General features: G+C 28.6%; 2 protein-coding genes and 1 pseudogene across 2 annotated transcripts; 1 reads left to right on the forward strand and 2 right to left on the reverse strand.

Annotated features, from left to right (window-relative positions):
* Positions 1 to 21,923, forward strand: part of LOC114127434 (uncharacterized) — a 291,174-nt pseudogene that overhangs the window by 64,896 nt on the left and 204,355 nt on the right.
* LOC114127424 (uncharacterized) lies at positions 1,127 to 5,088 on the reverse strand. Its single transcript, XM_027991654.2, has 6 exons — positions 3,834 to 5,088; positions 2,408 to 2,509; positions 1,999 to 2,136; positions 1,849 to 1,932; positions 1,594 to 1,750; positions 1,127 to 1,373 (listed from the first exon to the last, which is right to left on the reverse strand). The coding sequence occupies exons 1-6, from the start codon at positions 4,657 to 4,659 to the stop codon at positions 1,235 to 1,237; spliced, it is 1,446 nt and encodes a 481-aa protein (XP_027847455.2). The 5' UTR covers positions 4,660 to 5,088; the 3' UTR covers positions 1,127 to 1,234.
* LOC114127425 (hippocampus abundant transcript 1 protein-like) lies at positions 10,840 to 21,151 on the reverse strand. The gene is made up of 7 exons (XM_050201692.1): positions 21,043 to 21,151; positions 14,976 to 16,510; positions 12,275 to 12,376; positions 11,870 to 12,007; positions 11,720 to 11,803; positions 11,472 to 11,628; positions 10,840 to 11,262 (listed from the first exon to the last, which is right to left on the reverse strand). Exons 2-7 carry the CDS (start codon positions 15,826 to 15,828, stop codon positions 11,139 to 11,141), a joined length of 1,458 nt encoding a protein of 485 aa, XP_050057649.1. The 5' UTR covers positions 15,829 to 16,510; positions 21,043 to 21,151; the 3' UTR covers positions 10,840 to 11,138.

Here is a 21,923-nt window from a genome sequence, read left to right on the forward strand (position 1 = left end):
TTAATTTTAGAAAACAATAAACCTATAAAATTACTCTATTTTAAACGATAATATATATTTTAATCATAAAGTGGTATAATTTTTATACACTTAGGATTTTGAAATTTGTAATTTTATTTTTATTTATACAATTTTTATGACTTAATGAATTAATACAATACATAATTATGTATTTATTTAATGTCATGTTGTCTTTTATTCAGAATTTAAAAAATTTTAATATTCCTTTAAATGTTGAATTACGTATAATAATATCTTAAATATTTTTAATAATATCAGTAGAAATATTTAAAAACTTCATTTTATTTTATTTTTTACCCACCAGGTTATTATTTGACACATACGAAGATTGTATTAAATTATGATTGGAGCTATGATTATACATTGTACTTTTTTTTATCGTGGTTTTTTTAAACTTTTGTATAGGAATATAGGATCAAAAATTGTTTTTTAAAAATAGCATTTTTACAATAGTAATAAGCTACTTTTAGATTTTGAACGAAGTGATGAATGTATTGATTTTACAATGATGTGTGTTTTTTTTTTTTGTGTGTACAGCATAACTAGTCGAAATAATCCTTCAATTTCAAACTTTGGGGGTGGTTTCCGATATAAAAATGAATATCCTTGGTATATTATACAAGTCAAAAGTAATCATTGTCCATCAGTTTTCAAAAAAATCGAGAAAAACAAAAAAAAAAGTGACGGAAAAACGGGAATTTTTACGCAAAACCAATTTTCAACTAAATCGATATTTTTATATGGTTGTAATTCAAAAACTAATAACTGTACATTCTTGAAATTTTTACCAAATGTTTATGTTAGTCCTATCTATGTACAGTTAAATTTTAAAAACATTTTGACTTTTTTTGAGTTATTTATAGACCACTGAAATTTTCGGTTTTTATGAGATTTTTTTTTGAAGTGTCGATAAAAATATTTTGGATGACCAAAAAAACTTGAAAATTTAATACAAGGTTCCTTACGAGTTGTTCTTATTGTAGCTAAACAAAATTAAAAATTGTTTGTCACAACTTTTTTTATAAGCGTTTATAGTTAAATTTTTACGAAATCTGTCGAAATCGTGAAAATTTGCAACTAATTTTGAAGTTGAAAAATCACAAAATTTGTTGTGTACATATCAACAATTATATAACATATTTATTATGAATTTAATAATAATATATACATAATAAATCTTACAAACGTATTGTCATTGTCAAGTATTAACCATCTAAATATGATTATTTATCACATCAGGTTCATCGATTTGTGCGACTTTGATGATTTTTTTTTCATTTTCATGATGAACAACATTTTCGTTGATGGCAACAGTATTCAAATTTTGATTTCCGTTTAAGTAGTATATCAAACTGAAAGAGTATACCCAAAATAAAGTAAACCTATTTTCATAATAATTATTAATAATAGATTATAGAGTATAGATAAATCATGAGTTTAGTATAGGTAGGTACCTATACTACATCTATCGCACATAAAATTTATTTTATACCTATACACTATACATAATACATGAATAAGTATATTTTGAAATAAAAATTGACTTACTGATCAAACAATATAGGTACTTACTAAAATACGAATATAAGTGGAGCTGATATGACAATACTTATTATATAAAATGCACTTGGCATAGATTCAAATGTATGATTGTATATAAAATTGTACAATGGTATAAATCCACTTTTCATCGTACTCTCAATCAATACTTTAACTGCATTCATAGCACCTTGCAAAATGTTAAAATAAAAAACGGTATTAAAGTCAATCTTCTATTGACTCTAAACAAGTTTTATAATTATTTTAATATCAAAGTTATTAAGTTACCCATTTCATCGGATCCAACGCATTTTGAAGCTATAGAACTAGTTAATGCCAAAGCTGCACCTCGAAACAGTTCTAATGGCGGTACTGTATATTTCAAATTAATATTTCATTATTTTATCACATTCATTACACCATTGCGGTAATAATTACCTAAGAACAGTTGCCATGATTGGGAAACTAAAAAGAAAGCGACTGCAGCTAAAAGATCAAATACTGAAGCAATCGTACCAATTAACGCATCGTTTATTCGAAACTTGTAGCTTAAAATACCTAATGCAAACAATGTGCCTAGAAAAACAATGCATAATAAATAATTATGATTCATTAAAAAATATATATATATTTATATATATATTAAAATAATAAAGCAGAGACAAAGATAATAATTAAAAGCTTATTAACCAAAGATACAAAATTTCTAATTTTTATAAATTATAGTTATTACCTAGGTATGTAAATATTAGTAATTTAAAGTTGTCTTTCTTTATGACAATATATGCTTGGAGATTGGTTTTTACTTTTTACTGAATAATATGTTATTTATTTAACTTAATCTTACCCATTGATATAACGGACAGCTGGTAAGCATTGAAAATACTGAAATCTACTTCATTCCATTGAAATCTATACCTTAAATATAGGTATAATACTGGCAATTCTCCTAAAAATATAATTTATTTGTGTTGTTGAGTTTATTTACAGAAGGCTCTTACATTTTCAAACAATAAGTATTAAAAAAAGTTTTGAACAATCAGGTAAAATGATGAACATAAGTGTATGTATAATACTTATAGATTATAACTTATAAGGTATAAATTATAATAAAATTCATAATAAACTGATATGATAGGTAATACGATAATATCTGGTGTATCTATAATATCATGAAATATATTTAGTGATAGATCATATACGTTTAGAATAAATTGCAATTTATATACAATGATTTAATTAATATATAATTGAATTTAAATTTAACACACTCATTGCAGTGACCTAATTAAACCCTACTGTTTTACCTACAGCAGAGCAGTACTACTTGCTCACCTCTTTTTTAAAGATAAGTAGTAGTTTTAGTCATTGTAAAAGTGATAAAATACTCATATAGTTAAATGATATAATTTATATATTTAAATTTTAATGTTTATGAATATAAAATGAATTATTAATTATTATTAATTATGATTAAGTATATAAATAAGATAAGTGGAATAAATAAAATGGCACCAGGGTACCTAGAAAATTCGTAATGCACTTAAAGATTATAACACCGTTTTGTAACTGCAGCAACACTATAATATAATATATATTTATAAAACGTACCTGTGTTATAATATAACTTATAAGTAGATAAAAACAAGCGCATATTATTCTTAAAATCCACATTTGTGTATTAAATATTCATATAAAGTAAGTAACCTTACCTAACCTATGGATTATATGTTTGTTTAAAATTTAAATATATCATTTCATAACATTCTAGTCGATGTTTATTAGTTTTTTCATTCTTTTAGATTTTGAATGGGGTGACGAATGAATTGGTATTATAATGATATGATTTATATATTATATTTATTTAATTTTTATTTCAATCATTACCTTCTGGAGCAGTAAAAATGTCTCAATTTTAAACATAATGAAAATTTTTAATTGAATTTGGTTGGTAGTTTATGTATCCAAAACTGAAAATTCTTAATATTTTTCTAAATAATATGGAAAAAAATTTTTTTTTAAAAATTACCAGACATTCGACAGTTTTTATGTAATAATTTTCAAAATAAATTCGCGTTAAAAGTTGAAAAAAAAGAACAATAAAAAAAAATATAATTGTTCAAATATTCACCATAAGATAATTAATGAGTTCTTTAGAATTTAATAGCTAAATAACCGCATATAACGGCAAACTTGAGTATTAAAATTATTATACAGTGATAAAGTAACTAAAACAATTAAAATTAAGTAACTATTCGCGTTAAACGACTCACCTTCTATTGTCAAGCACGTGAACGGCGCGCACACAAGCAACGCCAGACACAGGACCAACTTGTCGTGGCCGGGACGACGTTTGGCCAACACGCGGTAACAGTTGCGGAACACGTCCAACGGGTCGACGGCCCAGCCGACGTCCCGGGACGACGGCCGCCCGCGGGCGCCAACGTCGTCGATGAACACGAACGCGAGCGCGAGCGCGGCCAGCCCCAGTCCGATGGACACGCCGTACCCGACCGCGAAGCCCACGTTGACCACGACGATCCCGTACAAGGACATTCCCAGTATGGCGCCCACGGCGATGGTGCCGCCGACCATGCCGAACTTGACCGTGCGCCGCTCGTCTGCGGTCGTGTCGGCCACGTACGAGTTGACGCCGTTGAACATCATCGGCGGGCCGCCGGTCAGCGACAGCGCGGCCGCCTGCGCGGTGGCCGTCAGCGCCGGCGACACGGACCACACGACGGTGCAGTACAGCGACAGCGCGTCCGCCAGTATCTGGCCGACGATGGGCAGCACGATCAGCGGCCGGCGGCGGCCGTGCCGGTCGCTCCACGTGCCCGCGACCATGGCCAGGGCGATGGGCACCAGCTGCGTGACGAGCGCCTTCCAGCCGTTGATGGGCGCCACCACGTGCTGCGCGGTCGCCTCGTCCGCGCACTTCGTGCCCACCCGACCGGCTATGGCGCCCGTCGGGTCGCAAGCCTTGTACAGCAACAGGTTGGTGCTCAGGCACCCGGAGAACACCATCGCGACTAAGTAGAACAGCACCACCGGTTCTACGGACGAGCGCGGGCGGCCGAAGCGCCATACGAACGTCATCGCTCGTCACACGCGGCTGTCGGCTGCTTATTACCGCTGGTGCGGTTACGTTAGGTTATGTAGCCGGTGTTAACGTAGGTATATAATATTATTATATATCCGTCACAGAGGTAACGCATTAACCGTTGTCGTTCGGTCGTGGCAGCGGTAATGATGAATTTATATCATAAAATGTATAGAATATTATGCATAATTATTATTATGGAAGTGTATATATACTTACTGTGTACGAGATAAGAAAATAAATTGATACGATATTCGAGTGTGTCGTTATTTTGAGTCCACTCTCGTCCGAATATAATAAAGAGTTCATTGAGCTTCATAACAATTAGTATATTATGCCAATCGAATAGTGCTGATTTTCTATAGGTAAACATAATATGTAGGTATAAATGTTGTGCGTAGGTACATGCATTAACGTCGTACACAGTTATGTAGTTAACCTAAATTTACAACCTGCGAATAAAAGCACAATAAATACCTAATCGTAATAGTTTAGTCATATTATTATAATAATACCGTTCAATTTTTAATATATGAATTATTATAAAATTAATATATTTATATATAATATCGTACATTGTGCAGATTTATACAGATTTTTAAAGTCAATATTTTTATAAACCCACCAAATGTCATCATGCCCAATCGATTTTAACGTGTTGTAAATTTATATTGTTATAATTAAACCAAGACGAGTGAGATGAGCACTTCTCAAAAATATGGTTTTATTTGATGCATCACGCGATACATGCTATTGCTGTTGTGTTTAATTAATAATTTTATGACGTACCTACCTAGTATTGCAGTATTATTATTAAGGTTGCTGGTTAGAATTTCAAAGCATTTTGCACTGTTTTCCAAAGTTTACTGTGCGATGCTCGTATTGTTGCATTGTCACACATTTGTTTTATGTACTTTTGAATAAGAATAAGAAAGTTTATTTTGTATTTTATTTGCATTTTTTTTTTTTGGAAACAAAATATGAATTTGAAATTTGATTTTCAGATTTTTACATACGAATGATTTGTGTATAAAAAAAAGTTATAAAGTAGGTACTCGTATTATCGGTCAATAACCTATATAAAGTGTCTAGACGACGTCTACGGCAAAAATTTTAAAACTAACGTGGTTTATTTAGAAACACTACCTAAATTTCCTGTTTAATAACTTTAAACAGTAAAATCAACTTAAAAACTTATTTTCATAATGCATTTATTCAGTTTTTCTTGTCATTTTTGCATTTTTTGAGGTTTTTTAGAGCATTGAAATCCCAGCCCTAATTATTTAATATATAATATATTTGAAAATTAAACTAATTTTACGTCTATAAATAAAGGTACCCAGTGATGTATACGTATAATATTGTCACCTAGGTGTACATAATATTTTAAAATCTTAAATCAATATTGTTAAATATTATAATACCAACACTAAATAGGTATAATTTAAATTAATTATGTCGTTAGATAGATAGGTGTATGCTATTTCATGTACTTATATCTTGTTGTGAAACATACATAATTTTTTCTATGTACTAATTACAGATTTTTTACATATTTTTAAATTCTTACCATTTGTAAAAAGTTGTTGCGTATTAACTTATTCTAATATTTTTTTTTTTTATTTTATTTAATAAATATTTTTATCAAAAGTCTGAACTATAAGAGCACTTACTTATAACACTTATAACTTATTAGGTATAGTGTACTATTTGTATTTTAAAATATTAACTATCTGCAGTTTTTCGAGCAAATAAAGAATTGATATTAATATTTGTGTAACCAGGTCCAAAAGGCCATAAGCCCATATAAAATTAAAAATGACTGTATTAAATTATTGACCGTATCTTGAATACAATTATTTTTGTATTAAATAATTGAACATGTTTTGTTAGTTTTGAACGTGTTACTGAATCAAATATAAACATTACACGTTAGCATAACAATTTTATTAAAACAATATTATTACGTATTTAAGTTGGTAATGGTACATTAATAACTAATTAAAATTATTTTAATATATCATATAGGAAATTAATAGAAATAATATTGTAATAATAACTTAATATTAATTATCACAAGACGTTTCAGATAGATAACCAAACATACGAGTTTACGTCGATGACGATAATACGCACTATTTGTGACGTTCACTTCACGGAATCCCAATTCCTGGTATTAAAATCAGTTTTGTAACATTTTCCAAGTATTTCATTTAATTTAATCTAAAAATAGTATTGCAAATAATATTATTTATATCGTATTTAATTGTACACGTATAAATATAATATAATATTATAATATTAGACTTTTGATTATCCGAATACGATATTATTGTACATTTACGGGTTATATTTATTATTTTTGTTCGTTGGAAGCGATTTAGTCGAATTCTAAGTCTTAACGATCGTCGGCCATTAATTTTCCGAGAATTTTTTTCCATATTATATTCTTTGTAACTGTTTACTGTATCAGTTTAATGTTTTGGTTTACCCGACTTAGCACCCAGACTTAGACTCAATGACGAGCTGCATTAGTATAACGCACGAATTAAGATATCTAAATTCTATATTATCTTAATTCGTGGTATAACGCCAAGCAACAGTATTTCTGAGAACAAAAAGAGTATCTACAGTGTACCATTCTCGATAATTCAAAATGAAACAACTACTAACCTATAATATTTTGAACCGGTGGATCTTGTATCGGTAATGTATACACCCTTTTTTTTTTTGTGAAAGACTGTATTATAATATGTAGTTGAGCGATACGTTCGGTAGAAGACAACGGACGATGAGTGTCACCACTATTCGGACTGTTAACCGAAAACTGCAAAAACGTCCTGCCGTCATGTCGTTTACCATTTAAAAAAAAATAACCTAGGTTAGTGTCTTTCAAACTGTCAATATGTTTAGGATAGTCTTAATCATCTTATTTTTATATATATATATATATATAGTTTTTTTTTTTGATTATGTATTTTGTGTATTATACCATTATGGTGTATTTTTTATGTAGGTAATTCAATTTACGAGCTACCCAACAGCAACAAGTTATCTATCGTTGAACACATTGCGTCATCAGCGTTGTTTTGCCACCCTACCGTTTCTGTTGTCCGTCATTTGTAGCGTTGTCTTTTTTTCCACAACGGCAGCGGCGTACCTTACTGTTCCATCTGTACAGTGTTGTTTTTTCTTGTAAAATGTTTATCGTTATCTTCACCGTCAATTATCATCACTGTTACTGTCAGCAGCCACAACTTCGTTTTTTATCATCACCACCTACAGACATTTTCAACACCGTTTGTAACTACCACCAACACCTTCATATTTAATATATAATATATAAGAGGTATTGCAGTTTCACCGACGATATTCTATTATAGTAGTAAGCTTTATATTTATTATTCTGCAGTGTACTATTTAACTGTTTTAGTAAATTTTATTATCATTTCTTCATCTGGCCGGCATGCATTTAATGCATAAATGTTTCTTAATTAAAAATATTTCTAAGTCAAAATGAATAAATCTTAATAGACTGGAGTGAAGGTAGGTACTCGATCTAACTCTTGTAAATCACGTTTCAAAAAGTTTTATCTCAGGTTTTCCTATGTAGGTCCTTTCTCCACTATTCTCGGTCTTATGACTTCTGGCAGGGGCGGACGCAGGAAATTATTTCGGGAGGGGGGGGGGGGTTGAAAAAATTAGAATTTTTGAAGGTTCATATAAGTTAGAAAAACCTAACCTAACCCTTTTCTCTTTTGTTGTGTACTGGAATATGTTGTCTATGTCGCAGTATCTTTTTATATTGTTATATAATATCAATACATGGACCATATTAATATTGTTGTCTTAAATCGAACTGAATAAAGATTGTGTTTATTTAAAGTGAAAATTTTGAAACATAGTAAACTAGTATTTATACCTACTTCAGAAATACAAAAAAAAATAAATTAATATATTAATAAAATTATTTATTATAATACCTATTTGATTGTAATTTTTTCTTTTGGGATGCGTTGAACAAAATAAATTGTTGTTTATTAATATTATACCATTTTACTACCACGATGATTTTGGTTGAATTGTGTTGATCATGTTAGCACTGTGTTAATTACGATTTGTATTGAGGTGATAACAGCAGCTCTATCTATCGCCGTTTTTTAAAAATGTAGAACGAAACCACGAAGAACTGAGCTTAACCAGCCGCTAGAGAACACTGTTCATTATATTTTTTATTAAACAATTTTTTGCTTCGTTTTAATATTATCGCTCACTGACCTAATTATTGTACAAAGATTAATTTTAATATAATTATATTGACAAAGATAAGAGATAATTTATTGATAAAATATAATATTATCTTTATGAAAATTAAAGACACACTTCAATCATAACTTTAGTATAGTATTGCCTATATGATTATAGTTTATTTAAGCATCTAGATCAAGTTAAATAATTAGCAAATTTATCATTTTATCTCAACAAAAAAAGTATTTTATTTTTTTATTACTTATCAGTTACATTAAACCAATTAATGTTAAAACTGTATCAGGTATAAGGTACAAAATTAGATTACTGAAAAGTTATCTAATTTATAGTTTTTAATTTATCAACTAGGTACCTATATTGATTTAAATTGAATATTTAATTTTTAATGAAATACAAATATAAAAATTATAGTTATCTATTTAAAAAGTTTATTTTTGTTAATATACAATCATTTTTTTTTATGATTTTTTAAACTATACCCAACTTAAAAGTCAATATATGCGCATATTTAAAAAAAAAAACACTATAACATTTGTTATCACAATGTATTGTTTTTGTTAATTACTATAGTATAATATAATAGGTAACAAGTATGAAACATGTCAATAATTGTGCATGTTAGGTATATTATTTATCGAATTACCAAACTTAGTACTTATTGTAGATTTATAGCCTGAAGATATTACGTACTATGTTCAATTATTAAAAGCTTATGAGATTAGAGTGGTATATATTCTATATTGACGGTTGGCGAATACGAATGATATACTATGATAAGTAGGTTAGATATTATATTAATGTGCTAAAGCCTACTTTTTTATTATTATTTACGAGTTTATAAGTAATAATAGATAGAAAGAAAACTAAAAATAAGAACAATAATTAAATAAATAAGAGCAACACTTGTAGGTTAAGTTAAGTACAAACGATAAAATATCTAATAATTCAAGAACAAATAATTTGTTTGTATAATAAGGTAGCTAATATAATATTATATACTGATTTAAATATATCAGTTATTTCTATACGAGCTGTAATAGGTAGGCACTTAATAATTGATATCGTGTAAAAGTTAAATATTTTAAAAGCACGCCAAATGTATAATATAGATATAGGTATTAGGTGTACAGATAACTACATATTGAAACAGTTTATCTCAGATAACGGTTAGATAATTTGATTTCCAGTTATTTGCATAAGATAAAAGTTAAACACAAGCCTATTTAAATCAGTAGTCGCGTAAACCTTTTTTATATCACGAGGTAAATATACCTAGATGATGATTTTATGTCCGTTCACCAAACAACCACCTAAATTGTAAATTGTAAATTTAACCATAAAAACCAATGGCCTCTTATCCTATTATTTCAGCACTAATTTATAAACAACACTGCATGGCTCATAAAATTATTCAAGTAGTTAAGTCATCTGTTTGGAAATAATGTACCTTTCCATTCGATTTATAGTTGGCTTTTTTTATTCGTACCCCCACATACTCGTAGATAACAGTTTTTAAAATATATTTGAGTTACTGTTATACAATAAACACAAATTGGCTACTGTTACATAATTATTTTACAAAGTCTATAGCTATAGTCTACCTAGCCAATAAGTTAATCAATACATTGTACATTGTTTGAATTGAGTAAAGTAAAATGTTATTCTGAAAGTCTATGGTCACCGCATTAATCCAAAAATCTTTGTTTTACTGACTTCTGAGGCGAAATACACTATACTGTGACTTTCATGGATGAATTTACTTTGATACAAATTCTTAAGATTAAACATTTTATTTAATCATTTAAATTATAAACCTTAAAACCTTAATATAGATCATTCTTAAGTAGCGGTAGGTTGAGTATCAATAGGAATATAATAATAATATTAATATATTTAAATATATAATATTATGTAACACCCGTTTCAATGAATTTATTTTAATACAAACGCTCTATTTTATTTTGATTTGATTATTTATATATTATGTACAGGTTTTAATCTTATAGACTTTATTACATCGATTTTATTATAAAATGCGTTATAAATTGATTTAATAGTATAATAGTTGTAGTGTATACATAGACAATAAGTTATAACTGCAGTCTTTAGATAACATTATGATTAAATTATATTATTATACATTTATACATCATAAATCTTACAAACGTATTGTCATTGACCACTATATTAGGCAGGTATTATCTCATTAAATATGATAACTAATTACGTTACAGTCGTTGATCGGCGCCACTTCGGCATCTTGTTTTTTATTTTCATTGTGGATGTTCTCATCAGTAGATTTTAGATTTTTACTTAAGTGATGTATGGAACTGAAAAATAACACCAATAATAAATTATCACATTATCATAGTAATGATTTAATAATAGATTAACATAAATAGAGAAATCGTGCAGACTTAACACGTGGTAGGTACCAACTTAGGTTATATACATAATATATAGGTTATCTATCATACATAAAATTTAATTTTATACTTTGAAACTAAAACTGAATCAATAGATAAAACAATATACTTACTAAAAAACGAATATAAGTGGAGTTGTTAGAACAATACTGATTAAAAAAAATGCACTGGGCATAGATTCAAATGTATGGTTGTATATAAAATTGTATAATGGCAAAAATCCACTTTTCATCGTACTTTCCATTAATAATTTCACGGCATTCATTGATCCTAAGAAAAAGTAAACATAATAAAACGGCGTGAAACAATGCAAACCCTAAATATGTCTTATAGTGATTTTAATAAGTTTTTATATAATCACCTAATTCGTCGGATCCCACGCATTTTGAAGCTATAGAACTAGTTAATGCCAAAGCTGCACCTCGGAAGAGTTCTAATGGCGGTACTGTAAAATTGAAATTAATATTTCATTATTTTATCACATTCATTACACCGTTGCGGTAATAATTACCTAAAAACAGTTGCCATGATTGGGAAACTAAAAAGAAAGCGACTGCAGCTAAAAGATCAAATACTGAAGCGATGGTACCAATTAATGCATCGTTCATTCGAAACTTGTAGCTTAAAATACCTAATGCAAACAATGTGCCTAAAAATAAAAAACAATACATTTTTTAAAAGATAATAACTATACTGTAACCTTAATATTATTAGTTAAATACTGAATAAACAAAACAACAATAAAAATTAATTATTTTAATAAAATTACAGTTTAAATTGTCTTTCTCTATAGAATATTGCTAATAATTGGTGTTTACTAAATGATATTTTATCGCTATTATATTATAATTATATGGTAATTATTAAATGTACAGTTTTTAATTATATAGATATTATTTATTTAACATGATCTTACCCATTAATACAACGGACAGCTGGTAAGCATTGAAAACACTGAAGTCTACTTCATTCCATTGAAATTTATACCTCAAATATAGATACAATACTGACATTTCTCCTAAAAATATAATTTATTTGTATTGTTAAATTTATTTACAGAAAGCACTTACATAATACATATCCAAACGATAAGTATTAATACAACTTTTAAATAACCAATCGAAAATATGAAGAACGTATATGCTTGTTAGGTATATAATTATGCCATCATTTTAGTATTGTAATTAAAATATCATGACACTGATTGTATATAATTTATCTGATAGACGATAGTATGTTCGATATTTATAACAACATATTTTTAATTTTTTTTAATTCAATATTAATTATTTACTGATTTTGCATATTGTAAAATTAATTAAAAGTATAAGAATTAGAGAAAAATCTTATTTGATTTATATGGAATTATAAATTATTTAAACATAATAGTTTTTATACACGATTAAATAACAACAACAATACCTAATTCTTATATATGACTCACATTTTCATAACATCATATTTGTCACAATATAAAAGCTCTTGTATTTTACAAAATGTTATATATTTTGTATTAATTATTTTAAATTATTTCTTATCTTTTATAATAAGCCACTGAGCAATTATACTGTGATCAAGAACATTGAAAAATATTACAATATAAACTATTTTTTAAATGTCGACATCTTTAAATTAATCTTTAATACATATAATACAACAATAGTTTATAATATGATGATAATAAAATTAATTCATATAAATTTTCGTTTTTATTTAAAGTTATATAATTCAATTTTTACTCGTAAATATAGGTTAGATAAAATAAATAGCATAATGCTTCTTATCATATTAGATGGAATTGTACGAACATATGGTAGGTAGGTACTAGGTACTGTATTTTATTGATTAATCACTGTTTCAAAATGAAAAATTCTCTGTCTATAGAGAATAGGTTATCCTTAGACTTTAAACCTAAACTTAATTTAAATTAGTGGACTTTAGTAGCAATATTATCAATATATGTATATTTGTATATACATAACATTTTAATTGATTTATAATTAATACGATTCGTAGATAATAATTATGTTCTTTTTTATTTGTAATTTGGATAAATGAATAAATGACATAAGTTCCATATAAAAAATTTATGATTGAAAATTTAATGTGTCTTGTAAAACTATAAGGATAATTTTTCAAAACAACCTTATCTTAAACAATATAGCTATTCATTTTATTACTTTGAATTCAGTTTTATGAATCATCTAAATATTTTTTGTGTAGACTCACATATCCAAATATTTATTTTATTATACATGTATAACAATACATTTTTTTTTATAATTTTTTTTTTTTAATTACTAGCATATTTTAAAAGTAATTAAATAGTATTTAATACGTTGATGAATATGGATATCAAATTAATAATTTATTATTATTAATTAAGCATAGCTATAATGCTATATGCATTAGATAAGATGAATTAATAATATTTCCATGGGGTACCCAGAAAATGATGAAATCAAAGATATAATATACTATTTTTTATCTGTGGAAGCACTATATAATATTTTTTGTGTTGTATGTTAATGTTATATAACTTTTAAGTAGTCTCTATTAAATATAAATATATACTAATTTTTAAAAAACCTATTTCTATATGTATTGAATACATTAGTAGGTATACAGCAAATTAAATAGAATATGGATCATAATGTTTGTTTAAAATTTAAGTGTATCATTAAAACAATGACATTATTACCGATTTTCGTGTTGGATTCAGAATAAAGCGATGAATGCATTGATTTTCCAATAAGGTATAATAATATTTTTTATTTATTATATATTTATTTCAATCATTAATATTTGAAGCAATAAAAAATTATTGAATTTTCAACTTTGTGAAAATTTAAAATTAGATCTAGTTGGTAATTTATACAGTCAAAAGTACAGATTTCTATTATTTTTCAAAGTAAAAAACAACATTATAAATAAGTAAAAATCATTAAAAATACATAATAATATTTTTTTTGCGATTTAAAATGAACAGTTTTAGATACTTAAAATGTTTTCCGAATATTTATATTAGTACCTATTGTGCTATACATGTGATCTTCATTTTAAAAATGTGTTGATTATTTTTATGCTATTTAAAATTGTCGACATTTTTTTCGATTTATGTATGATTTAATTTTTGTTAGTGGTAAAAATTTCTTTAAAATGTTATACAGTTTTCCTTATAAATTGTTTCAGTAACTTAACATTTTTACAATGTTAATACACTTTACATTTTAACACGTGCTATTACACAGAATTACCAACCCAATATCGACCACGTATATTTGAAATTCACCGTATACCAGAGCAACTTTCACGGTTTTACTTTTATTTTATGAAAGTATAAATATTTATAAACTTTATTTATGTTATGTATAACTGTAACACAATAATAATTGGACGCGGTGATAGTATAAAGTGATCCAGTAACAAACACTACTACAAACTTCATACAAAATAAAGGTAAAAAACCTATACAAAAACTCGGTATGTTTTTTTTCATTATTTATCAGTTATCTGTCGTCATAAACGTGCGTTGTCGGATTCGAATGCAGCTGTGTTAATAAACGCATTACAAAGTACGTTATATTAAAATATAATAATATATGGTTAGTACTCACCCTCGAGCGGCACGCACGTGAGCGGCGCACACACGAACACGACCAGGCACAGGAGCAGCTTGCCGTGGCCGGGACGGTGCTTGGTCAACACGCGGTAACACTTGCCGAGCACGTCCAACGGGTTGACGGCCCGGACGATGTCCTGGTACAGCGGCAGCTGGTCGCCGGCCTCTTCGGCCCGCCGGCGAGCTCCGTCGTCGTCGATGAACACGAACGTGAGCGCGAGCGCGGCCAGCCCCAGTCCGATGGACACGCCGTACGCGGCCGCGAAGCCCACGTTGACCACCACGAACCCGTAGACGAGCATTCCCAGTATGCCGCCCACGGCGATGGTGCCGCCGACCATACCGTACTTGACCGTCCGCCACTCGTCCGCGGTCGTGTCGGCCACGTACGAGTTGACGCCGTTGAACAGCATCGGCGGGCCGCCGGTCAGCGACAGCGCGGCCGCCTGCGCGGTGGCCGTCAGCGCCGGCGACACGGACCACACGACGGTGCAGTACAGCGACAGCGCGTCCGCAAGTATCTGGCCGACGATGGGCAGCACGATCAGCGGCCGGCGGCGGCCGTGCCGGTCGCTCCACGTGCCCGCGGCCATGGCCAGGGCGATGGGCACCAGCTGCGTGACGAGCGCCTTCCAGCCGTTGATGGGCGCCACCACGTGCTGCGCGGTCGCCTCGTCCCGGCACTTGGAGCCCACCCGGCCGGCCATCTCGCCCGTCGGGTCGCACGCCTTGTACAGCAACAGGTTGGTGCTCAGGCACCCGGAGAACACCATGGCGACGAAGTAGAGCATCAGCACCGGTTCCACGGACACGCGGGACGCCATGCCGCGCACGAACGACACGGCCATCGTGAGCCGCGCGCGAGTGTGTCTGCTGCAGGCGCGCAGACGACGACGGAACAGGTGTGCAGTGATTGCCGTCGCTGTTGTCGTCGTCGTTTACTACAAGCCAAGCGCGCACGACATCGTCGTGTGAACAAAATATGGCGTCGGTGTACGAAGTGTAAATATTACCTATATAATATCAGTGGCAAATGTGCGAGACCGTTCGAGCGCGTGTCTGCGGTTCGACTGAACTATAATACTACGTCCGATAAAGGCGATGTTGTAGTTGTTGAGCTGATGTTGTAGTACACTATGCTCCTCTCGATCTGTGGCAGTAATCGCCGGTCATCGATACGGCTTTGAAACGTTCGTTATCATAAACGCGTTCGCGTTAAAAAAAACGTTTGAGTTCGTCGGCGGCGTCGATGAACATAATAATAATAATATTATTTATTATTCATCACTGTTATTATTTTGAAGAGTATGTGTTTTAGATAAAATAGAATAAATTACATCGTTACAATATTCGTTTAAATCGTCGTTACATTTTAAGTGTGTCGATAATTTGAGTCCACTCTCGTTCAAACAATGATCGAATTTTTAATAATATGTTTACGTAAATTCGTGTAGTAAATGCCAATCGAATTGTATTGATTTCGGTATGTGTAGATATGAATAATACTGTACACAAATAATTTATTTTTATCTGTAAAAAAAAAAAAAAAACATATATTAACATAAGAGTGATCACACCGTGTATTACGGTTGAACTTTAAATGTGTAAATAAAAAAAAATATCTATAGTTAAACTGATATGATACGATCGACAAACGTACACATTTTTAGAGTAGTTATTCTAATACTCATATAATACGATGTGTTATGAAAAAAATTATTTATTTTGTCATTTTTATGATGCTATTTCTACTTTGTAATAAAAAACACCTAAAAGATTAGCATGCTTCACAATTTTGATCTCGCTGAACTAAACATAGTTGTTTGTTTTGTACGTCAATCAATAATACATAAGTATTCCTAATAATTACGAAAAATATTATCGCGGCCAATTAATTTCAAAGTGTTTAAAATTGACATTACTATTGTTATAAAACGACGAATACATCTAAATAACACGTGATATGTAATTGCTGTTGTGTATTATATTAGTACTGTGACATAGTACTGAATTATTACTATGATATACAAAAGTATAATAAAAGTAAATTATGTCTATAAGCACGCGAGGTTAATGAATATCATCAAATCGTATTTTCTTAAAAAGTCAACATTGATGCTACATTCTTCATTAACGATTTATCCACCAAAATGTATTTGGTTAGATTGGGTTAGGTTAGGCTATAGTATGATAAATAAATCATAATGCATAGGGTACCACACTATAAAATACTAAATTAGTACACACTATACGGACTTTGGACATTGGCCGAACTTTGTTCATATTATGTATAATAACGATATAACTCAAAAACAGAGTAAAATATAATTTATTTCGTAGTTAATTTTAGTATGTTGATTTTAAGTTTACATTTTTTTTTACATTTAATTTAGTGATTATTTTTAGATAATTAATAATTTAGTAATAAACTAATAAAATATTATATTATGTTGTTTAATGATGCTCACAAAAAAGTGTCTATAAAATAATTTAGTTTGATTAAGAAATATTTTATTTTTAAATTTAGTTTAAAGAATTTCTTAATGATTTTGAAGTTATCTATTTTAAGAACTTGTTACATTCAGAATAAAAAAGCAATTATTTTAAACTAAATTCTATAATATTATAGAAAATAGCTTAACAAAAATATTTGAGTATTTCCCAATTTAATTAAAATTATTATTCTAAAATCAAATTTTAAATATAAAATAATTTTAACAATATTTGTTGTATGATAAAAAAAAAAAATAAAAAAAATAATAATTATTATTATTATTATATAGATTATATTTATATTTAATATTTAGTTATAATATTTATTATAAATGTTATATGTATGATGTAGAGTCGGTGGCGAATGGTAATTAAATCCTTTATGATTAATTTAATTTTAAAATAATCTCGCCTATTTGATATGATTATTCTAATATTGTAATCTAAATAAGATATTATTATATCATACAATTTGCTTTTAAAATGGCCCATTTTTATATTTTAATGTGTAGGTACTATTATACAGATAAAGAGCCTTTGATTTAGACTTTTTTAACAAATGACTAATATTACTAAATATATTCTACAAGGATAGAACAGTTATCTACAACTTTTATATTAATTTCTATGTTCAATTTAATGCACTGTTAAAAGTTGTTTATTATGTAGATGCTTAAATAATTATTTGAGGTTTTTAAATGCCAAGCAACGAAGATATTATTTTGTCTATGATTTAAATATACCCCCTCGAGCTATTACTGGTTTATAGTGTATTTTTACCAAGTACTTTTGAATTTGCACGCACTAATTGCTGTTATAATATTACCTCATTATGTAAATAGGTTTTATAATACGATAATTTTGTAGTATTAACAATGGCTAATGAGCTCAGTATGGCAACATGGATGCTAATATGCTATAGTACCTAAATTGATAAATTTCTGAATTATTTCAATGTTAATTTCTAGTTATTATTGATATAAAATATCAAAATAGAATATATATTTTTAACACAATAAATTAACCAATAATCATATACTCAATACCGTCTTATACCAATCCATTTAACAGATAATATAATATATATATATATTATATAAGTTATTTATTTATTATTTATTATACCTATATACTTCGTAGGGACGTTCGAGTACAAATTTAATTATTTTTTTAACTTTTTTACGTATCTTCGTTTATGTTGAGCCATGTATTATTTTAATTATTAAATATTTAAATGTATATTTACTTTATATTATTTCTTTGTAAACAAATATTATTCGTTTTTTATCAGGTGTATACACATAATATGAGTTCTTATAACTCATATGTTTCAGGCACTCATTTATAATTATGGGTATTCTTGTAAAATAAATAATTTGACTATTGGTGATTGATAGAGTCAGTGAGAATATTAACTTTGAAGTTTCTATTAAAAGATAGTACTGTCCATTTTGTTTAGTTGCACAATTCAAGTGCATTCAATCTGCACATTCAAACTATAATATAATAGTCAACATAGTTTTTAAGTTAATGAGTTACAAACTTTCGGATATTGTATATTGATATATTATACTTGAATTACTAACAATTTTAATGTTATTTTATTTTCTAAAAAATATTCGATTTTCGTTAGTCAAAACGAAGTTCACGTATGTGAGCTGCCATAACAACGACCTATAGTGGCTGATTAAGTTTGGTAAAATTACCATCAATATCTTAAGGAATTGATACGACTTTTATGATTAACCGTAAGTAAAAAAGTCATTTCACATTTATTTATTTTGAAAAAGTTGTGCTTTTAAAAAATGCTATTTTACTGGACAGATGGCGCCACAAGTGTATTCCTATTTTTTGAGAATAGAAGTTTGGTCCATACAAGTATACAACTACCTATATAACACTTTTAACCTTCTCCACAATATTATATGTTATCGTTCGAAAACAACCGTTTGATGATTGAATTTTGGATAAGTAGTTCTAGAAATTATTTGTTCCAAACATTTATATGTTATATAGATAATATTATGAATACATGATCAATAATTATTATTAATTGATATACTTTTATACGATATAATTTATATGAATATAATTATACATGTATGAAAAAAAGTATACAAAATGTATAAAAAAAAAATGTATAAATGTTTATAGTATAACGTATTCAAAATTATAAACTAGTTTTTAAATGTATTAACATAATGAATGTTCAAGGTTAACAAGTTAGAAAATAAAATATTAAATGTAAATAGATAGGCATGATGTATAAAATAATATATTTAACACAACGTAAAACTTATAAAATCAGAAATTTGTTGATACATATTCTACAACAGTGTGGTACACATAAATGGAATATAGTATTATTAGGACAGTAAGTATACAAATGCTTGTATCCTGAATTTAATAACGCAAAAAAATAAAATATGAGTAAATAGGTAGTATTATTATGTATATTTATGACACATTGTTATAAATATTTACATATGTAATTTCTAGTCAAATAATCTGCAATTATACATTAAACAGTATATTTTAACTATATAATAACACGCTCGGTTACCTAGGTTATTAATCATGATTATCCATTATAAATATCAAAAAAATTAAAATAACTATATTATTAAACTAAATGAATTCTGGTGCATAATACGTAATATTACGTAGTATTATAATTGCATGATTAAAATTCGTAAAGATATTATGTATTCTAATAACATAATAATTCGTTCGTAATATTCAGGACTTTATTCTCAATAAATTAAATAATATACTCATTCAATGTTCAAAGATATTTTTAGAATCGTAATATTGTATGCACGCTACAGTTGACATTTTATTATATATATTATTCACACATATACTATACAATTATACGTGCTGTACTTACTTAATACGTTATTGTGACACGTGATGACGTACTACAAGCCAAAACATAATATGTTTAGGATATTCATATAATATATTATGTATAGGACTATATGGGACTATATCGACTACTCACATAAAATATTGATACTATAGTAATAGTTGTCGTGCATACATATTTTATTGATATTATAAAACACAAATATTATTCTTTCATATTATTGTATACAAAATAATATTTTATCACCGATGTTTAACGGAGGACTCATTTCCAGAATTAGCAAAAACACCATATGGATGTATAATAAATAATAACAATAAACATAAATTTACAATATAAAGGCATACTACATTACCGATGTATAGTAGGTACCTATATATTATGCAAAAATTATTGAAATGTAGTTACGTATTCTATAAAATTACTATAATTATTAAGTATCCTAGACTCACTGATATCACACGATACTGAAAAACATGAAGGTACAGTTCATTTGTGTTGGCACTGCGGAGCGATGATTTGTGACTGTTTTATATTACAATATATACATAATATAGTATTATTAGGATATATTCATTATACAGTTTGACCGTATTCGAGTCGATTATGTAACATTGAAAACAATAAATACCGCTAAGAAAAAAATAATTCCAAAATCGTCTCAAAGTCGGTCTGTATCATATTAGTTTAAAAAACGTACCTATGTACACCACAGTCAGCTGCTGTCGACAAGACGCGTTGTAAAACACTGCACATGCCACATAGTGCGTAATGCGTAAACACGTCACTGAGAGCCGATCGGTGATGACAATAATAATACCGGTTTTTGGTCGTGTGTTGACTGCGAGAAAGAGGGGAGAAATAAACTACATAAAATATCGTAGTGGTCGATAGGTTATCATAGAACTTTTTAAAAATTTTTTCGGCGAATATATTGTAATAAAATTGCATGTACATATTATTATATATAAGTATATATTGTTTATACGTTATGTACAAAATATTATGTTGTAGATATTTTGCCGCCGTATTTAATTTGCCTGGTACATAAAAATAAATATACTTTAATACTTTAAACAATACAACATACATAATATTACGTTTTTTTTTATCAACGTCCAAGATATCTTAAAATCAATTTTGTTAAAAAAATATTTCATGTTGAATTTTTGATATGTATTTTCAACGGAAATAATTTGACTTGACGAAAGTTTTTTTTTTTTATTATTTTTAAAACATAATAATTGTACAATACTTAGGTATACCCTTAGACAGCGAACACAGCAACACTATATTATTATAACGATGATTTGTTACGAGACAGGGGCGGTTCCAAGGGGGGGCGAAGGTACCCCCCTAAATGAAATAAAAAATAAGATAGCTAACATAAGTACAAATTATCTATATACATCCATATAATATTTAGGTATATTACTTTTTATTACGTACATGCATCCTCTCTTTGGAAAATTTCTAGATCCACCCCTGTTACGCGATGAATAGGGTTTTTTTTGAAACAAATTATGTATAACACTATTCTGTATTTCTATCGTTTACCTAGTTGCTGTAGAACTCTGGAAG

This window comes from Aphis gossypii, chromosome 2 (genome assembly GCF_020184175.1).
Source record: "Aphis gossypii isolate Hap1 chromosome 2, ASM2018417v2, whole genome shotgun sequence".
NCBI lineage: Eukaryota > Metazoa > Arthropoda > Insecta > Hemiptera > Aphididae > Aphis > Aphis gossypii.